The sequence below is a fragment of the Mastomys coucha genome, unplaced genomic scaffold (genome assembly GCF_008632895.1).
Source record: "Mastomys coucha isolate ucsf_1 unplaced genomic scaffold, UCSF_Mcou_1 pScaffold3, whole genome shotgun sequence".
Classification (NCBI taxonomy): domain Eukaryota; kingdom Metazoa; phylum Chordata; class Mammalia; order Rodentia; family Muridae; genus Mastomys; species Mastomys coucha.
The window spans coordinates 37,410,680-37,431,943 of NW_022196909.1; the positions used below are offsets into that span (position 1 = coordinate 37,410,680).

Below are 21,264 nucleotides of genomic sequence, written 5' to 3' on the forward strand. Positions count from 1 at the left end.
AAAGCCTCACTGCTGGAACAGATAATGGCCTTTTCCGGTGTCTACCTCTACCAAATTTTGCTTTCTCACCGTCTGGCCTTCAACTACCAGTTCTTCCTACTGCGCAGGTTCAGAAGCCCCTGGCGGCCCACAGACTCGAAAAAACATCTACGCGTGCGTGGAGGGGCGGGGCCGGAATCGACTCCGACCAATGAAAAGAGCTGACGTCCCTTAGAGTCCTGCCCACTTACCCAGAAGCCAATCTCGACCTAGGCGGGCAGTCCAGGAGAATCCAAAGGCGTGGTGGGAGACAGAACGATGGCGGACGCGGAGAAAAACGCTGTTGCGGAGAAAAACGCTGTTGCGACCAAAGAGTGAGTTTGGAAGGCGAGGGCCTGGGGCGGCGGCTCGGGCAGTGGCGGAGGAGGGACAGCGTCGCCCTAGTTCAGGAGTGCGACTTCGGAGGAACCTTGTCATCCTAGCTAGGGAATGAGTGGGGGGGGGCTCTGAGAGACGATGTCACCAGGATTCTGGAGTGTAGGCCCCGAGGAGCAGTTTCAATTAGGAAAGATGGTGCAGCCCGAAAGGACTGTGTCACCCTCCTGCAGGAGTGCAGCCTTTGAGGGATGATGTCGCCTCAGTGCAGGAGTGCAGGCAGAATCTGGCAGTGTGACTACGTCTTTTATTTTGGAGTGATGCCTATTAGGGTCTTTGTGGCATTCTGCTTCAGGAGTATGACTAAGCAGGGACTTCTTTCTGCATGCGGAGTGATATGTCTGGATGGCTGACGTAGGTCACCTTATGTTGGATACTGCCTTTGAGGGACATTACCTCACCCACCCTGAGCCCTGTGGCGTAGTATTCTAAAAAAGCCAGTTCCATTACAGATGTCGTAACCAGACCTTTACCATTCTACGTACGTCATTCTGTCATAACCAATCTTTTTCTTTGGTATTTTTTTTTTTATCCTTATCTCTGTTCTCTAGTGGATTGTTCCAGTCAATCTGGAAAGGCTGGGTAACACATCATGCATTCTGAGACCAGCCATTACTAGCGAGTCTTCCAAGCCTTGCCTAAGCTTTGGCTTTTCTGTTTCTGTACATATGCCCCTGCTACTTTCAGACTGATTCATCCGGTTTTTATGCATGGTGGTACTCCCTATTTAAAAATTTAGTCACGTCTGCACAGTCCTTATCCCCCAGCATTTCAGATGTTTTCCTCACAGCTCTTAGTTGCCACTGTATGTTGTTCAGGTACATGGTGATCCTGATCTCAGCCGGAAATTCCTTCAGACCCTTGCGTAGACTCTGAACATTAGCCCACTCCCCGACATAGATGCCATTGCGTATGCCCTTTAGAGCTAGTGTGGTACCCTAGCACAATCTTACTCATGCCTTACAGGGTTCTGGCTGAGGCAGCAGCCGTTCTGGAACCTGTCGGCTTGCATGAGGAAGCAGAGCTGCCTGCCAAGATCATGGAGGAGTTTATGAGGGTAGGTACAAAGTGGGACCCAGCGTTTCAGAAGACTGGGGGCTGGTCCTGGGATAGCCTACTGAAATAGCGGGCAGCAGTGGGGAAGAACAAAATGGAAGAGCGCCTTGGCCTCTAGTACCAGAAGGTAAGGCGAATCCTTGCTTCTGTCCCCACTGTACACAGAACTCTCGGAAGAAAGACAAGCTGCTTTGTAGCCAGCTTCAAGTGGTGAACTTCCTACAGACTTTTCTGGCTCAGGAGGATAGTACTGTCCAGAACCCAGATGCTCTGGCTTCTGAAGATGCAAGTCGTGAGTAGGCTGGGGTTTCTGGGAGGGTGTGGTCTGAATGGTCGAAGCGGGAAGGTGTGCATTAAGCTTGTGTCTGGTTCATGGGAAGGCTGTGGCCGAGAGCTGGAGAAGGCTGGCTATGGGCTAGACTCGCTCATGTTCTTGTTCTTTGTGGCTCACCTCAGGACAAAAGGCAACTGAAACCAAGGAGCAGTGGAAGGACATGAAGGCCACATACATGGATCATGTGGATGTCATAAAATGTGCCCTGTCTGAGGCCTTACCCCAGGTTAAGGAGGCTCACAGGAAGTACACAGAGCTTCAGAAGGCCTTTGAACAGCTCGAGGCTAAGGTATACCTAGGGAACTGGAGGGAATGAAGGCCCTGAGGAAGGAAAGGATAAGCTGGGTGGGGCCTCGATGCTCTCTCTGAAAATCAAACCTAAGAAGGCCTGTCCTTTCTTCTCCCTGCAGAAGCGAGTCCTGGAGGAGAAACTTCAGTTAGCTCAGAAGCAGTGGGTGCTGCAACAGGTGGGCTCTCTGACTCTTCTCTGCCTTGAAGTGATAAGGTATCTCTGGGAGGTTGGGCCTCAAGCTCTGGCTAAGCAGGGGAGATGGGAGATAACGGCAGGCGGGCGCCAAGCTAGGAGCTTCAGGTGAGTCATGTCCCTGCCTTCTCACCCACTTCTGGCTTCAGAAGCGTTTGCAGAATCTGACCAAGATCTCGGCCGAGGTAAAGAGACGCCGGAAGAGGGCTCTGGAGAAGCTTGACGGATCCCACCAGGAACTTGAAACCTTGAAGCAGCAAGCCGGACAGGAACAGGAGAAGCTGCAGAGGTGAGGTTGGCATACTGGGGTTGAAGCCTCGGCAGGGTACCCAAGACTCCTGTCACTCCCCACAAACTTTTGTCCCTTTAGGAACCAGAGCTACCTCCAGCTGCTGTGTTCCCTGCAGAATAAGCTGGTCATCTCTGAGGGCAAGACCGAGGACAAAGAGGTCAAAGGGCGAAAAGCCCTTCCACCCAAATCCAAATCTCCCTAAAGGTAAGTCCTGTCGGTTTACTAACTCCCCACCTCCCGCCCCCCAGCAGAGAAGACAAGGGACACTGTGGGGAGACATCAGCGTGTCCCTCAGTGTGAATTGGAGTTGACTTGACAGATTGAAAGAGGAGCTGGGAACGTAATCTTACTCCCCGCCCACCGACACCCTCCATTGATAGCTCTCTGGGTGATAGCTGTGTGCACAAAGATCCTGTAACAGATAGAAGCCAACTCGGGGTTTGGTGTCCTCAAACTGCAAAGATGGAAATCCTCGCCATGTGAACTCTAGATCTGAGGAGCTGAAAAGGTGGAAAGAACAGGATGGGTAAGATTTTGAGACCCCCGATTTAGGCACAAGCCACACCCAAACACATGTTGTCACAGAGATTCTTTTTTGAAGCACGGAAGAAAACTTAGTGGCTGCTTTCTGGCACAGGCAGAAAAACAGCAGCAAGTGACCTCACGGGTATAGTTTGTAAGAAGAGCAAAGGGGGAGGTTTAGGTTAGAATGGGCCAGATATGGGACTGGTGGAGGGGGGGAGGTTATATATTTTGATGGGGCATCTTAGTTGGGTGAGCCAAAGGGAGCTTTTAACTGCTGGACTTGAATACTTCTGATGGCTGAATCTTGTGCACCAGCCTCAGGAGGAGGACGTGGCCGAATAAGGGAACAGACCTCAGTGGCTAGCTTTAATGTTTTTTAATGTAGTTTAATGTTTTTTTTTTTTAGCAAGGCAGAGGGAATGGGGGAGAAGGGGAAGGCCTGTCAGAACCATACACTTTTAGTGAATACCATTTGTAATAATTGCAATTTTTGATTTAGACAGGGAAACTAGTTGTAGCCTCAGTCTAGTCTTTGTTAAACATTTCTTATGGGTTTGGAATTCTTTATTTTAGAATTGTATAATGTTTGTTTTCCATTGGATTGGGATTGTTCCTTTTTCCACTTACATCTTTAATGCACTTGTTTGGTTGAGGTCTGAGAGCAATGTGTTCAGGTTTTCAGCTGTGGCCCTTCGTGTACTTATCGCCATGCTTCTGTTGAGCTTGTGGGTGTTTTCAGCACTCATGTTTAGATGCACAGTGGTCGGCTTTAGTTATTTACCAACACTTGGCCATGTTATCTCCACAGAAATGCCTTTGACTAGAAAAACAGCATTTTTAATATTAATGTAACCTCGCCAGTCCCCTTGCTTACCATGGCCTTGATTTCAATCAAGTTTCAGTCTTACTTAATCCTTATGTCTGTCATTTGCACGCATGTTTAGGGCCACTGTTTACAGATTGGGTTCAGTAATACTTTAATCCTTAAGACTCCATAGTTCTCAGTTCTGTAAAGAAAAAGATGTGATGTTTGTGCCATTGTACTGCAATTTCTATTTTTTGGTATTAGTAGTCCTTGGCTTTAATGTGTTGTTTGGTTGGTATTCCCTTCATCCTTTTCCTTGCTTAGAAGCTCTTCTCTGTAAGTTCAGCTATCGTAGCCTAAAGCTATATGTAAACGATATTGACCCTTTTCTTAAGCACAAAATGTACCCTGGAAGGCATTATCATTGATACAGCACCCTACCTATGACTAATACATAATACAGTTGTTTGTCAAACTACTTCTAGCCTGTTTATAGTCTCATATATTAAAATTTCAGTCATTCAGTGCTATATTCATATCTGCATGTGGATTTTGAATTTTCTCTCTCTTGATTTTATATTACATTGCTTTCCTACAGAGTAACTTCATCATAAGGAAATGTTTCATAATTTCCTTTAGAATTTGTCTTTGTTACTTTTCTATTGGTGTGAAGAGAGTCCATGACCAAAGCAACTTATAAAACCCAAAAGCATTTAACCTAGGGCTTGATAAGGTTTCAGAGGGTGAGTTCATGACCAGTATGGCAGGGAGAATGACAGCAAGCAGTCAGGCATGGTGCTGGAGCAGTAGGAGAACTTACATGTAGACTGTATGTAGCAGGCAGAGATTGGAGAGACTGGGGCTGCTGGCCTGGCCTTCTGAAACCTCGACACCCTACCCACAGTGTAACACCTCCAAATGGCTACACCTAACCCTTCCAAAACAGGGCCACCACTAGAGACCAGACATTCAAATCTATGAGCCAGTGGGGCCCATTTACATTCAAACCACCACAGGGCACAACAGACTTGATAGCATGAAATATTTTTGTTTCATCCTCAAGGTAACTCCTGGTATGTTTCTGACTCTCATTGTTTCCTGTGAGAAATCAGCTGTACATTTCACAGCTCTATGGTATACTTTTCTGTTTTCTAGCTTTATCAAAGTAAAATAGAAAAATAGTGTATAGTGTTAAGGTATACAACATGTTTTGATGTATGAATATGCTATGAGAGGATTAAATTAAGCCTAATAATGTATTTCTTCCCATACTTTTCTGCACTGAGACCGAAAGATGCACTCAGTAGGTTTTAAGAGTACAGTAAATGAACTTGTCATGGTGCTTGCGCTATATACAGCAGACTGCTAGAACTCATTCATGGGCTCCTACTCTCACTGGCTGCTCGCAGAATCCCTTTTTCCATTCTGTCCTTTGTTTTATTATGTTGTAAATAGTAGAGAATATGCTTTTATCAACAGTTCTATGTTGTAAGTAGTTGATAATATGCTTTTATCAACAGTTCTAGAATATTCTCAGCCTTGTCTCTTTAACATTCACACTGTTACGTTATTCTAAAGGAGCAATCTGGTCAGTTACCTTTTTAAATTTTTTTTAATTTTTAAAAGTTGTATTCCTTCTATATTGAATTTGTTTTCTTAACTGTCTACTGTATGTTGCAGTTATCTGTTTCTTGACCTTTGAATTTTTAATTTTCATTTCAAGATGTTATATTAGAGTCAGTATACTGTGTTTACTTGGTTTTCTGTCTTAAGAATGGTGCTCACAGCAGTTTTATCTTCTTTGTTGGCCACGTTACTAGTTCGCATCTTCAGCTCACTGGCATACTGCTTTTTTGCATGGTCCCATTTGTTTATGTTTGAGTAATCTTACCTTTGTTTTTGGCAATACATTTTGTTTCATACACAGTTGAAAGGACTGGGCCAGTGGCTCATGGTATCTTGTGTAACCATTGTAACTTGTAAGAAATTTAAAGTATGTATTTTTGACATTCCTTATATCTGTATGCTATCCTAGTTGATATTTTTGTTGTCTGGATTTTTTTTCTCATTAGTATTTCCCAAAATGCTTTTATTTTGTTTGTCTTTCCAAACTATAGCATTAGGATAAGAGTACAGATAGTGCTGTAAAGCTCTACATTTAATCCACAGCTCCATAAAATAATAAGAGAAAATGACAGAGTACTTCAGATTTCGGCTTTTTTTGCTGCTCTTATTTTTAAGCCCAGTGATTATTTGTTATTTCCTTTCTTGTGGCATATATTTTTAATATTTAAAAATTTAGGTAGAATTTGGTAGGTGAAAAATGCCCATTCTTTACTGTACAGGGTTATATGTTTTATCAAGGCATTATTATTTTATTCATTTGTCTTTCCAAACTTAGGTACCCAAAAGTATACTAAATTATCAATCATAACATTAGAAGTTCTTACTACCTTTGAAAATTGAAATTTTTGTTTCATTGTTAGTCCTCTCCCATTTCTGCAATGAATACATTTCATCCCTATCTTACAGAACTCATGTAACTTAAATTAAAATGTGTCCTCATTGAGCCTTTTTGTGTCTTTTTATGCATAAGTTTTGAAATACTAGTGAAGTGTGAATTGTATGCATTGATGTAATCATGATTCTTCGCCTAGTCTTTGAGTGACCCATTAGATATTTAGATTCTTGAACTCTGAAAAACTTTCTGTTTGGATTCTTAGTGTATTAACTAACAAACATGCTTCATTGAAACACTTTGGACTAGAATCAATATCTATGGTTTTTTGAAGCCTTTTTCAAATTATTTTGAGAAACACTATCCTACCTTAGCTGAATTAATAACAGAATTCTAAAAAAAAAAAAAACAACATACATTATCTTTCACTTTATAGTTCAGCTTGGTCTTGGATTCCTATCTTCATGCATCAGCCTCCTCATGGCTGGTAATATAGCTGTTTGCCAGCACATCTCGCTAAAACACCTCTTCCCAGAATCTATAATCTATAAAGACTGGAGCCATGCTTAGATACATCTAAGTATCAAATTATGACATGGAATTTAACTAGGCAAAAGGTTACACTACATTTTTTGTCTCATGTATCTCAGCCATAATTCCTGTTCTACATATATGTGGAAAGAGCCTGGTCTCAATATGTATAATGCCTGGATTAAAGTGATCAGATACTCTTAATATTAAAGGGGTCACTTAAAATAGTCTATTTAATGAAACATAGTATTGTATCTCAGTTAGGAGTAGATGTGCTGTTTCTAATTGTAAAACCCTATCTACGACAATAGCTGCAGTGCCTATTTTTAGTGGGCCACATACAACATGAGAGGAAATAACAGTAGAAAGAAATTCTAAGTTCAGTGTATGATTTCCACCACAGAGACACAGAATGTGACAGACACTTGCAGTTGGCGGGGAGCCAGATTCAATGGAGCAAGGGTATGACTGCTTGCTAGATAGTAGATTTCCTTTTTCAGATACAAACCCAGTCAGTAGCCCTTTGTTCTCCAAATTCATTTGTACTAGACCATACATTAGTCATTACAAATCAGCGTATGCTTTGATTTGCGATGTATTCACACTTGAAAACAGTGTATTCACACTTGAAAGGTATTTGGCAAATGTTTGTTATATAATATTCAGAGTAGACTTCAAGGATGATTACACTTGTCAGGCTGAGGAAACATCAGAAATGAGATACAGAAGAGTCGATGAGGACAGGCAGGCATACTAGGGAGAAAGGAGTACTGCACCAGGGAGAGGTTATAATACAGCAGAGGAAGTGGCGAGCTTGCACCCTCATGGCTATATAGAGTCGGAGCCTCCATCCAGAACACACAGAGAAGAAGTTTCTTTGACACAAAATCCTCATTACTCAGGAAAGTCACACCACCAGTGTTTCAGTTGTGGGTCAGTTCTGGGCAAAACGTGCATTAGAAAAAAACAAAGTATGTGCCTCCATCCCTGCTGCTTTTTGAGGCTGTAATGACAGTAGCAGGAATGCTGAGGTCCACTTCAGGCAGTTGGATACTGCATGAAAGCAGTGTAGGAGTGACATCAAGATGGAACTTCTTGTTTTGCAATGTTGCTATGTTGAAAAGCCTACTTTAAAAGAATACAGTATAACTGAGCTGCCAGCATATTGCACTCAGGGCTAATGACTAAGGCAGCTGAATGCCTCTTGTATGCCTAGATGCTGGTAGTTATCAATTTAAAAAATAAAAGATGCTTCTGGAAAATATGGAGCCACATATTTTCCAGTAGATCCTTCATAGTAGTAGTCACTAAGGGTTCGTGAGTGTTCGGAAGCAGTTTCAGCAATGCAAAATCATTTCTTGTGTCTGAGTAATAAAAATCTACCTATCATGGATGTAGGAGTTAATTGAATATATGAAGGAAAGAACCCCATCTGTATACAGACATAACCAAGAGCTGTGTTGGCATACTATTTAGAAAATGGGTGTGGTTTGTCAGTCTGTTTAATGACTTTGACATTTAGGTTCAACAATATTTTTAGATTCCTTAAATTTAAAGCTAAGAGGAGAGGACATATGGAGTGCCTCTGTCATCTGTGGTACTAGAGGTAGGCTGCTTTAATTATTTTGAGAAATTAGTCAAAAATTGTATTCAGTGGAGTCAAGGAGATGGGTAATGTGCTTTAGGTGTAAGTGTGAGGACCAGAGTGCAGCCCTTCTCAACTATTTCAAACAAGCTAGACCTGGTGACTAAAGCTCCTTGTGATCCCAGTGTTGGAGAGGTGAAGCCAGGCGTGTCCTAGAAACCAAGAGAGGGAGGCTGCATGTCTGTCTGTGTGTGCCTGCTCATACCTGCTCATGCCTGCTCATGCCTGCTCATACCTGCTCATACCTGCTCATGCCTGCTCATACCTGCTCATACCTGCTCATACCTGCTCATGCCTGCTCATGCCTGCTCATACCTGCTCATACCTGCTCATACCTGCTCATGCCTGCTCATACCTGCTCATACCTGCTCATACCTGCTCATGCCTGCTCATGCCTGCTCATGCCTGCTCATGCCTGCTCACGCCTGCTCACGCCTGCTCATACCTGCTCATACCTGCTCATGCCTGCTCATGCCTGCTCATACCTGCTCATGCCTGCTCATGCCTGCTCACACCTGCAAACACCGATAGACCCTTCAAGGCTTGCTCCTCCTAGTCACCCATTTCCGCCACCTAGGACCCACCTCCTAATCCATTCAGCTGCATTGAGCCATTGGTAAAAGTAAAGCCATTCTGATCTAGTCACCTCTCCAGCAATTATGTCTCAGGCCTTAGCGCACAAACCCTTTTGTGGCCTATTTCGTATATAATGCATAACAATCATTAGGTAGATTGTGTATCTTTTGAAGAAAGGTTTCATGTGTCCAAAGCATTACTTTTCCATAAATTAGAAACAAATTAAATGTTTCTTTTATTTAATATGTTGTAAGATTTATACAGCTGTTTATAAAGCTGGTACATTTTGTTTTCTCCGGGTGCCTAGTGGCTAATATGGAAGGATTTTATGTGTATACAAAATTATATATGCATATACTCATATGCAGTGTATTTGTGAACTGTCAGGTGGTTATTTTTTTCCCTCTTAGTCTGTTCTGCTTTATTTTTTAAAGACTCATTTCAGTCATGAAGCCCCTTGGAAACTATAGGAATCTTGTCTAACTTTGTTGCAGTCTTGACTGCTGTTAAAATTTACTGTATTCTTTTTTACTGGGTGTGGTGGTTTGACTATGCCTGGCCCAGGGAGTGGCCCTAGTAGGAGGCGTAGCCTTGTTGGAGGAGGTGTGGTCTTGTTGGAGGGTAGGCTGCGACTGTGAGACCCTCCTTCTGCCCCATTAGCCAGTCTACTCCTGTTTGCCTTCAGAGAAAGATGTAGAACTCTCAGCTCCATGCCTCCCTAGACCCTGCCGTGCTCCCACCTTGACAATAATAGACTGAACCTCCATATGTGTTATGAAGATCATTACTGAACTGTTTGTACCTTAAAATAGCTGAAAAGTCATAAAATCCCACTGTATTATCAGAAATACTGAAGACAGTATTGAATCAGTTCTGCCATACTTGGGAAGATGTCCTAAGATGATAATCTCCCTCTCACACTGGGAATTTTCCAGTCCTAATGAGTGTTTTTGCTGTTCCCTGACCTGATACATACTTGTATCAAAGCTCGTAAATCGTTGACATGGTGCTTCTGACTTTGAGATACTCTAGCCTCTTTGAGAAAACTGTTCTCTCAGTTGCTTTGTCTTTAGAAGTCGCTTAGACACATCCATGCAGGGTCTGCTCTCTTTCCTGTCATGCTATGTTTACTTGACCATATCGCCGACTTCTGTGATTCACACAGCCTTCTGTGACTCACACAGCCTGGAGGAGCGTGAGAGAATGAGCAGCATGAGTTTCATGACTGAATACATTTTTGTATTTTCCTCTTAAAAGATTTCATTCTTCAGTGGAAAGTTTCTTTTTTACGAGTTTTTTTTATGTGTATGATTTTTGTTTTTGTTTGCATATATGTCTGTGTACTATGTGTGTGCCATACCTAAGGAAGCTAGAAGAGGGTGTTGAATACCCTAACAGTAGTTACAGAGGACTGTTAGCAGCCATGTGGGTATTGAACCCCAGTCCTCTGGAAGAGCAAGCAGTGCCCTTAGCCGCTGAGCCATCTGTCTAGCCCCCAGTAGAGAGTGTTTCACGTCTAAATGGTTTCCTTCTATCTACTTTGTAAGTTTCAGACCCACCTGGATTTTTAAACACTTTTATTATTTGCTGTTTTAATTGTCTTTAAAGATATATTTATTGTATGTATATGAGTGTTTGCTTATGTTCTCTTATATGTATGTATGTGCTCCATTGTGTGCACCTGGTATATGAAGAATCCTGAAGAGATCATTGAATCTCTTGGAACTGCAGTTAGAGATACTTAGGAGGCCCCCAAAATGGGCACTGAGAACCAAACTTTGGGTTTTCTACAAGAGCAGCCAATACCCTTGACTGCTGGTCTTTAGCCCTTACTTAGGATTTGCTTTGTGGAAGATTCTCTGTTCCATCTGCCATCTCTCTTCCTCCTCCTTAGCTCCTGCTAAATTGAGAAGTGTGCCAGGTAATGTTTACAGAAAGTTTTTCTCATTTGTGACCCTGACCTCATTCATCTGGTAGGTTTTATTTACCTATGAATATCCCAAGTGTAATATCTGCTAAAGGTGTGATTAATAATTAAACTGGAGATGTTCTTTTTTTTTAACTGTAATTTCTGCGTATCTCCAAATAATTGAGTTGCCATAGAAATACCTTCGAAGTGAAATGCAGGAAAAACTTAGTAAGAGGAGTCTGTACTGCATCTGTTTCTAAATGCATTATTAGTGTGTGTGTATGTGTGTGTGTGCTCACACATGCAGGAGCACTTGTGTGTACATGTGGAGGCCAGCCAACTCTTATGACTTGTATTAGGTAAGTGCGTAGCACAGGTACAGTGCTATTTGAAAATAGACTAGGGTAAAATATGGTAGAAACTCCAGTCAGTGATGGCAGCATAGCTTCCAGAAAGGAAGGAGGACATGAAAGTAGTGGCCTTGAGACAGGAGAGCACTTTGTACCTTTGGGACCTGTTAGAAGGCTGAGAGTGAGAGCAGGATAAGGAGATGAGGAACATGAAGTACTGCCTGAAGTGCTCAGGGCTGGGTCAGGGTGGGCTCTGTGAGCAGGATAAGGAGATGAGGAACATGAAATACTGCCTGAAGCGCTCAGGACTGGGTCAGGGTGGGCTTTGTGAACCGTGCTTGGGAGTTTAGGTTTTATTCTGTGCTACGAAGCTAGCAAGAATTTTGAATGAGACAACTATGTGTGTATATGATTTAAAAGAACTTAAAGCTGCTATGTGGATAAGAAACCATGTTTTATGAGGCAAAAGGTGATTGTTGATTGAATCTGAGTAGGACTTTTGGAAGGAGTGATAAACAGTAAGATGTGGATAGATGTAAATAGCTATCAAATGTGCACCCTCTGAATTTCTGATGGAGAAACAGTGCCATCAATATTTTATGGCAAAGTGAAAGCCAGCTAAGCCCTGTCTTATTTGACAAAATTTATCTAGGCAGGGTCTTAATGGCTTCTCACCCCTCTTAAGACACTATGCCTTGTATCCAAAGAGAAACTATGATGGGATAATAAAAGCTAACAGCAGGAAACACCATAGTCTCCTACATAAGATGCCGCTGGAGCCGGGGAGAACTGCAACTGCTGCTGTCAGGCCTCCTGTCTTCCTTCTCTAGAAATGCTCGTCTTGGCTGCTGACAGAGGACTTGGATGGAGCAGTGATAATGAGTCTTGGCTTGACCTTGGTGTTCAAGTTTGCTACAGGGCATGAGTGGGAAATGCAAGCAGACTAGCATGTAGCTGGGGCTCTGTCGGGAGATGCCCCGCTGAAGCTGCAGATGGAGGTCACCTCTCCACATCTGCAGTCCTCAGGGTGCAGGAGCTGCTCTCCCTGACATCTTAGACTCCCCAAAGGCATGTATGTCCTTGGTACTCAGTGATTCTGTTGCTTAGAATCAGAAAGTCCTAGGATTTAGGTGCAGAGAAACAGTTTAAAGGTTATTTTATGAAAAATAAAAAATAAGAACCCTAGTGTGTAAATAAATATCAAAGGTCATCTTTTGGTGGACACTGGGCAGAGTCATTTGGGAAGCAGTCACAGTGTCAGCGCCATTGATGGTCTATTATTTTAAGACTTAATCTAATTTAGGAAGATAAAATGAAGCAAGAATTCAAATTAAGAACCTTGATCATTGAGTTCCATCTTTAAAAAAAAATACATCTTTTGGTTTGTATGTGTGTGTCTGTGTGTGTGCGTGTATGTGTGTGCATGTGCGTGTGCATGTACACTTGTGCATATGCATATGCATCTGTCTTTATGTGGGTCCTGAGCACATGAGTTACAGGTCTCTGCAGAGACCGGAAGAATGTGTGACATTCCTGGAAATGGAGTTAAAGGGCATTTGTGAGCCACCTGAGTGGGCGCTGGCAACAAAACCCTGCTCCTCTGCAAAAGCAGCAAGAAGCTCTCAAGCAGCAGGCTTTGAACCCCATCTTTCACATAATAGATGTCATTGTTCTTAGAATTTTGTATTGACTTTGACACATGCAGGCTTCTTGGTTTGGTTATGGTTCTGAAAAATACTTCTATATTTTGTTCTTTACTTTCTCTAAAAATACATATTATTTACAATATATGCATATATGTATATGTTGTATATCTATTATATATGTATCATATATATATTCTCTATATACATGCATATATATGTATATACACATATATACACACACATGACATATAGATAATTTTAGCAAAATTATGACTATAATCCAAAATTATCCTGATATATGTATATATAATACATGCACGTCTCCTAACTCCTTGGGGGGCTTGTGGGATGGTCCACCAGTGTGCGGTCAGAATGTGAAGAGCATGAAATGTCTCAGTGATATCGAAGAGGGCATTTTGTGAGTCCCATTTTTTGTTAGCCTACTCTGAAAACCGATAGGAATAATTGCAGAAGTGTAATTTCCCTAAACCATGAAAAGCATTGGATCCTGCTTGTGATGCCTAGGTTTTGATGCAAACACCCCAGAGGCTGTTTTCTAAGTGTAGCTAGCGTACCATTCCCCATCTCCAGAACATCATACATGCTGATTCCTTGCTTGTTGACTCTCTGTGCAGCCTGCTGATGGCCTGTCACGAGCATCTCAAGTGAGAATTTGAGTTGTGCAACCAATAGTACCAATAGTAATACATGCTTTGTGTGTTGGTTTTTTTTTTTTTCTTTATATTTGAAATCAGGCTTTTGGGTAAATTAATGACAAAAGTGACATTTTCTTATATAAGACAAATAGCTAATCCTTACATATCAGGGACTTGTACATGCGGACACAGAGCTGGAAGCCGTGGGGGTTACGATCAAGGCAAGCTTGCGCTGTCAGCATCTGTGAATGTTCCTGCACGAGGTACCAGGTGGCTTCCTCTTAGTTCCTTCTTATCCTAGGACACTGGTGCATGAGGTAGCTTGAGCCTCTGCTACGTACTGTTTTTAATCTTAGCACCAGTTACAGTTAGAATCGTTACTGTACTTGATGTGTATAGTAGCTTCCTCAGATACCAGTTCCTGTAAAGTGCATTACATACATTTTTGTCTGCTAATAAGTCAAAACTTAAAGTAGCTTATATTAACTGAGCTGGCACTCAGATACCGAGTAATCTCTTCAGAACGACTAGGTAAGTAATGGTAAGTGCTAGAATTTAGATGCAAAGCTCTGATGTAGCTTCCTGTGTCAGCTGACTGCAATGAAAAGATCCTATTTGTAAAGCTGAATATTTGGTATCATTTAGTAAGCTAACTAAGTAATACAGCTTTCCCCAGGATCTAGCTCATTATATCTTATTTTGTGAAATTAGGTCTGTTTTTTTCTCTCATAGTTGTCCCAGCACTCATGATTGTGTTAGAAGAAACAGGTGCCCACTCTTGAGTATGCAGTGAAATCTCTTTGAAAATAATAGATGTGGTGGTGCATACTCATAATCTTTATCCTGGGAAGGCCAAGCAGGAGAATCACTTAGTTTAATGTTTCTCTGAGCTATATAGTACCTGCTCAGCCTAGATACAGAATGAGATCTTTTTTCAGATGTTAATGTACACACACACACACACACAGACATAGATGTTAATGTCCACATACACATACACACACAGATGTTAATGTCCACACACATATACACGCATACACACACACAAATGCGCACACACACACACACACACACACACACGTGCACATGCACTGGGATACCTTCCACAATAAAGCGCCAGCTGAGAAAGGCTGGCTTGACCATGGGCAGTTACTTGAATTGCCCCAGAGTTCTTAAATCTGAAGTCTAAGATGTAATATGTCAGAACTAGAAATGATTCCCTCTCTGGTGTGCGATCTAGGAAGGAATTTCCTGTCACAATTTAAAATATTTTCCTCTACAAGATTGAAAACATTGATGGGTGAAATTTGCCTTTTTATACCCCATTTATGGATCATCTTGAAAATGATGATCCAGCTACCCAGCTACTCAGTGAAGGAGATGAAGCAGCTTTGTAAACCACAAAGTTAAATCTACCCACCAGTGTTTGTTATGAAAATGCATGAAGTAGAGGGAAATAGTCCTGCACTAAAATACAGCAAAAAGCCATCATGTGAGGACACAGGATCTTTTTGACTAGATTCTGTAGAGGAATCTATGAAGGGGATTTATTAAAAGGAATGACATGGAGTAAGTATATGTAATGAAAGGAATATAGAGAGATGTGGTAGATGGGTCTTGTTGACCAAGCTAAAGGGACACTGGATCTGAGCCTCTCTGAGGGGGACCTGCTAGTGAGAAACTTTCAGTATATAAACTGATTCATTTACAAGGACCACGTTGTCTTCTCTATACAGGTTAGACCAGAGATGATATGTTTGAAATACAGTTATTTAGAGTTTATGGTTGTATTTAACAAGATTGAAAGATGACTTGGATCTGGGCCAGGTATTGTTGGCAGAAACGTGGTAAATCTTGTGATTGTGGATAGTTTGAGGCTGTTTTATTTATACCATTGATTGGACATCAAGTGTTTAGATTATAGATTGGGGATAGTCCAAAGTTTCTTTATTCTGAACTGGTAGGATCTAGTTCTATGCTGACATGAAGAATTGACAGGGCTGGACCTTGACCAAGAAACAGAGCTTACGGTAGGTATACTAAGTTTACAATTCAGATTTATCCAAGTGGCACACTTGACCACTGCATTCATGTGTCTAAGGGCCATTGATCAGACCAGAATTATGCAGCTTTAGTCCATCCAGGGCCGAGATGGCTAAGAACAACAAAAGTATGGCAACAACTAAAGGTAGGGTTGACATCATCAGCTCTTTAATACTTGTCATATTATGCATGCTTGTATTTTACAAGGAGCAACACTGGTTTGGCATGAAACACCTTTTCTACTGAGAATGAGAAGTGGCATGATATACTTACAATTTAACAAGTGAGATGGTTTCATGATGTTTTCAAGAGCTAAGGAGTAGAGACTGAAGGAAATTTAGTTAAGATTGAAAGCTGGCTACGGCGCCTGTTAGCAGATCTTCAGGATGGGCGCAGTGAGATGCAGCAAACCTGTACTTTGCCTGAAGAACCTGTAACAAGACTTCGTGGCATGGATTGTTGACCCATTGCATGGAGATGGACTTTCAGGGAAACCTTAGATTGTTGGAGACATTTATGGGAACAGGAATCAATCTTCCATTAAATAACTCAATTTTCTTCTATCTTATTCTGCCTGGTTTAAGATAAAGATCATATGAACAGTACTTGAGATAAGAGAAATATGAAGACAAGAAAGAACAAGTTGGAAAAATGTTAGCATCTGAGGGTTTACTTGCCAAGAATTGTGAGGGCTAGATGGTGAAAAGTTGGAATTGAGCCAAGAGACACTGTGATCATAAAATAGGTGGTAGGAATTGTGGAGATAGTTGCTAAAGTATGCCAGGTTTTAGTTTTATTTAGATAAAAACCATAAACCTTTGTTACACTTCTGTTTGATAATTACCTGAGCCCCCAAACTTCTCAAATAGTCTGTTTTAAAAGTACAATTTATTTACTTCCATTTATCTGAAGATAGGTGCCCTGCATTTCTAATTTGAAAGTGCTCATAATAAATTTTAGGATAGGTTAGTTAACACTTGCTACAACTTGGTGGCTGAGTAACTGCTTACGTCTCTGAAGTGTGGCACTCACTGTCCTGAGTGGGCTGTGAAGGCAACCTGGGTTCCCATCCCCCTACCTGTCTGCCTATATGGAGCCCTTGGGGTAGTTTCTTACAGGTTGAAGTACAATCACATATGTGTTTCCAAGGGTTGAAGTAATTCACTTTCTTTTTTAATTTTTTAGTACTCTTGTTTTTTTTGTTTTTTGTTTTTTTTTGTATTCTGCACAGTGCCTACAAACTCATGTTGTCTAAATGGAGGCCAGTCCTTGGGAGGGTGGAGGGAGGAGCTAGAGATCCAGGAGGCGGGATCATAAGACTTAATGGATGTTTTCTTTATGATGACAGTTTCTGGCAGACCACATGGGTTGTACTTGGGTCTCTAGCCGAACTCCTCCCCATCTGCCTCTATTTCCTCTGTCCCCATCTTCTAATGTCTTTGTCTAATTTTGTGTCTGAGGACACCAATGTTTACTTAATTGGGACTTACCCTGTGCTCATTTTAACTTGACTCCTGTAGAACCATTGAAGGCTATATATTTTGACACATTCTCTTTTTATAGAATGTAACTATTAAACAAAAGTATGCTACATGTGTAAGATGTAATAGATACTTATTTTAAAAGAAAAGCTATATAAGAATATTCTGAAGCTTACTTGTTTGTTGCTATTCTATTGTTGTATGTAAGCTCGTGACCAAGGCAGCTTATAGAAGAAAGTATTTGAAGGGGGCTTACTAACAGTTTGATAGGGTTATTAGGTCATGATCATCATGGCAGGAAGCAGGTAGCCATGGTTCTAGAGCAGTGGCTGAGAGCTTCATATCCTGTTCCACAGGCTGCACTCAGGCATAGTGAGACTATGCCTGGCATGGGCATTTGAAACCTCAAAGCCCATCTCTCAGTGACACCCCTCCTTCAACAAGGCCACACCTCCTAATACTTCACAAACAGTTCCAACAAATTAGGGAGCAAACTTTCAAACAGATGAGCCTCTGGGGGCCATTCTCATTCCTTCTCATTGTTAACACCTGACATTTCCAGGAGAATACTGCATTAACTGTTGTAGTTACCTTGATGCCACCCATGTAACAACTTTGTCAGTATAACTTTTTCCATTCTCATGCCACCAAATCCCTTGTCACATTGTCATCATGCAATTAGGAAAATTGATATTAATATCAGAATCATGCCATAGCAAATTAATATAATGAAATTGGTATAAAATACAAGTGGGCTGCATATCTCAATACCTGAGTGGATTTGTATACAAGCTTCAGTGTAGGTGATACACATTGATCAATTGTATAGAAACGATTATATGTTGACACTAGCTCATAAAGTAGTGGGATTTTATTATGATTTTGTTTAGTCCTAGAGATAATAATTCCCTGGCTTTTACATTTTTAATTTGAAACTTAGCTGTGGGAGAAAAAGACGTGAAAATATACATTAGACAGTTGCTTTCATCACTTCAGATACCTCTGGGTTTAAATTGTATTATTGTCCCAGTCTCTGCCTGTAATCCTAGATTGATAACCTAATTAGTGCACCTGAAACACGCTGATGAAAACATGCCCTCCAGGAGGAACAAAGGAACTGCACTCTGCATTTAATTTCACATTTTTTCTTGTTGGGACAGCTTGCATTTTGAAGAACACCTGACAGCCTATGATCAATGACCTCAATCAAGCATCTTGTCAGAGAGGAGCATAAAATTGATTAAAGGATAGATGTCCCACTTCTTTGAGAATCCAAGCAGTCGTGGGGAAAAGGCTAAAATAATTCAGATATTTTACTGTAATCCTGATCAAAGAACCACATATACATGGATCCCTTCCCTACGTTTTTCAGGGTGACTTAGGAACTCTGGTTTTGACTTCAGTCAGCTAGCTACAAGAGTATAGAACATTTAGTATGTGGAGGTGAATCTTAGCATTCATTGACAGAATATTCCAAAGCTTATGTGTAATTTAAACTTGAAATTAAGTTGTTGCTTCCAGATAATATCAAGAGACATACTAATGCAGACAGGGGAAAGCTCGGGAGCCCTCAATCATAGACAAAGTGGGGAATTCTGAGTTGGAAAAATATTGTCTTCCCCAGGGAAGAACACATAAATTGGTTATCCAAAACCAGCTGGTTACACTATGTGGGACAGAGTTACACTATGTGGGGCAAAGTAGGTTGCATTATGTATATGTATGCTGCATGCAAACACACACACACAAATATGGAGAGCCATGAATTTGGAAAAGAGTAAACAGTGGAGGGAGGAGAAGGAAGTGGGAGGTGATAGAACTGTAATTTCAAAAATTAAAAAAAATTATTTAAAAAATAAGGTCAGTTTGTCACAGTCTCTAATGCAGTGTTTAGAATTACGGGAATATTCTAATACAGTCAGGCCATGTGAGGCCTGCTATGCATCCTTTGACCCATCCACTGTGCTGCTGGAATTGCAGCATGCTCCTGAAGGTGCAGGGGCGTGGCTTATTTGAGATAAATGACGGTGTTGTGGAAGTTCTGCAAATAAGTATGAGTAAAGTGGAGTAAGATGTAAGAGTAAGTATAGCAAGGGCCTAAGGAAAGCTAGATGCGGTTGCTAAATTACTTCGGGCTTAGGGAAACTGGGGATATAAGGAGCCTGGACTTGATGTAGGGATTGCCCAGCATTCATTCATGTAATAATGCGTAGTTCTGGTAGTCATTATTTTACACTCTGATTGTGGTAAAATGTTTGAGTGATAGATCAGCCATTAAAACAACTCATTGATGTTACAAGTGTTTCTCGTGTTGTAGAGAAGTCAGACTGATTCTTTAATGAGTTAGAAAAGCTGAGAAGTTTCCTTTTAATACTGTGATAAGATTGGCAGTCATGGTTCTTAGTAGGTGGTTTACACCTTAGTCATATGAGCTTGTGAAGTATATGGGAACCAGAATTCAGCTAACCACAAACTTAGAGTGAAAATAATTTGAAGAGAAGATGGCAACTCATTATGGTGATGCTTTAGGCGGGGATTGTGGCTCCCAAGGTTATCACACAAACTTCAGTTAACTTAGTAGTAGAAGCTACCGTGCCCTAGGGTTTTCAGGGCACCTCAGAACCCAGGTTCTAATCAAGACAAACTCCTTTTCTAAATACAAATGTAATGACTGTCTCAACTGGCAGGTTTACATGACTTCAAGACCATGGAACATCCAGTATGTATTGTAAACGAGTCACAGAAGTAGAGTGAAATACAAAAACACCTGTAGTTCTCACAAGGCCAGGCTATGACTGGAATGATACTATTAGAAAGTTTAGTCATTATTAGGATTACCTCATCTAGTGCTCAGGTGTAAGAGGAAAGGCATCCACTGCTTTGCAAGTAAACAACTTTAACAGAAAAACAGATGATAAGTAACATACATAAGTAAGTAAGTATGCTCTTACTATCAACTCTTACTAGTTGACTATCATTTTCAAATGTAAACTTGGTCTCGAGACAGTACCTCAGAAGTCCCAGGCTGGGACTTTAACACATGTGACTAGGGCTAAGCACCTTGAACTTCTGATCCTCCTCCCTCCCATCCTCACAGGAACTGGGATTTAGGTGTGAACCGTCATGCTCAGCTTCTCATGTAGAATGTCTAATTCAAGAATTTACTAACATACATGAATGTGTTATCAAAACGGTAACACATTCCTTCTTGGTACCTATCATGTGTACACTGATCGTCTGCTTCTGGCTAAGCATCGTTTGTTAGATTTTAGTGTAGGGAAAAGAACAACAGTAGGTGCTAGATTAAGACAGTTACATTGGCCAAGACTCAAAACTCCCTGGTTGGTTTTTTTTTTTTTGTTTTTTGTTTTTTTTATCAGCTGTATGGTAATTGATGCCAGTATAAATTAAGTTCTGATTTGATAATTTTATTATTTTCTAATTTACCTATTTCTAGATGTTAAGTGACTTGTAATCTCCCTCTAGATAACAATTTATTCCAAATGTCCATTCCACTTTAAATTAAAATTGTTGGTACTTAAAAAACTCACTGAGAAACTTGCTTATGAATCAAGGAAGGATTTAATATATCACACAGGAACTCTATATCTTGTGTAATTAAGCTCTACTTGGGCAGCCTCCTCGAGTGTAAATTTCCACACCTTTGTTTCCCAGTAGAGTCCTGTGATCACGGAGGAGCTGATGGCAGACTGGGGTTTGAAGGAGTAGGGGCATAAGCAAGGAAATATGCTCACCCAGACCCTGTGTGTTTATGCTCAGGAGACCAAGGCAAGAGAGTCTCTTAGTTCCAAGCCATCCTGGAGTACAGAGCATGACTCTGCCTCAAGACAGCCACGCAAAAGACAACAAAATATAAAGATTATATTATAATTACAAACCTTGGCAAAGGGTGGTAGAAAGTTAGCAATGATGAAATTCCATGTGGCAGGAGACTTTCAGATTAATACTGACTGCAGAGCATCGTGCCTCTATAAGCACTAGAATTAAGCTTATGCAAAAAAAAAAAGTTAAAACAGCCCAATTTCTTTATTGTTTTTT

General features: G+C 41.1%; 1 protein-coding gene across 1 annotated transcript in view; it reads left to right on the forward strand.

Annotated features, from left to right (window-relative positions):
- The first annotated feature begins 216 nt into the window (after positions 1–216).
- Zwint (ZW10 interacting kinetochore protein) overlaps positions 217–21,264 on the forward strand; it is a 22,369-nt gene continuing 1,321 nt past the window's right edge. Inside the window, exons 1-7 of the mRNA XM_031347324.1 lie at positions 217–353; positions 1,381–1,471; positions 1,636–1,762; positions 1,927–2,093; positions 2,215–2,271; positions 2,438–2,577; positions 2,659–2,784. Of these exons, the coding sequence (XP_031203184.1) occupies positions 298–353; positions 1,381–1,471; positions 1,636–1,762; positions 1,927–2,093; positions 2,215–2,271; positions 2,438–2,577; positions 2,659–2,782 (762 nt within the window). The 5' untranslated portion in view covers positions 217–297 and the 3' untranslated portion in view covers positions 2,783–2,784. The remainder of the gene's footprint in view (positions 354–1,380; positions 1,472–1,635; positions 1,763–1,926; positions 2,094–2,214; positions 2,272–2,437; positions 2,578–2,658; positions 2,785–21,264) is intronic.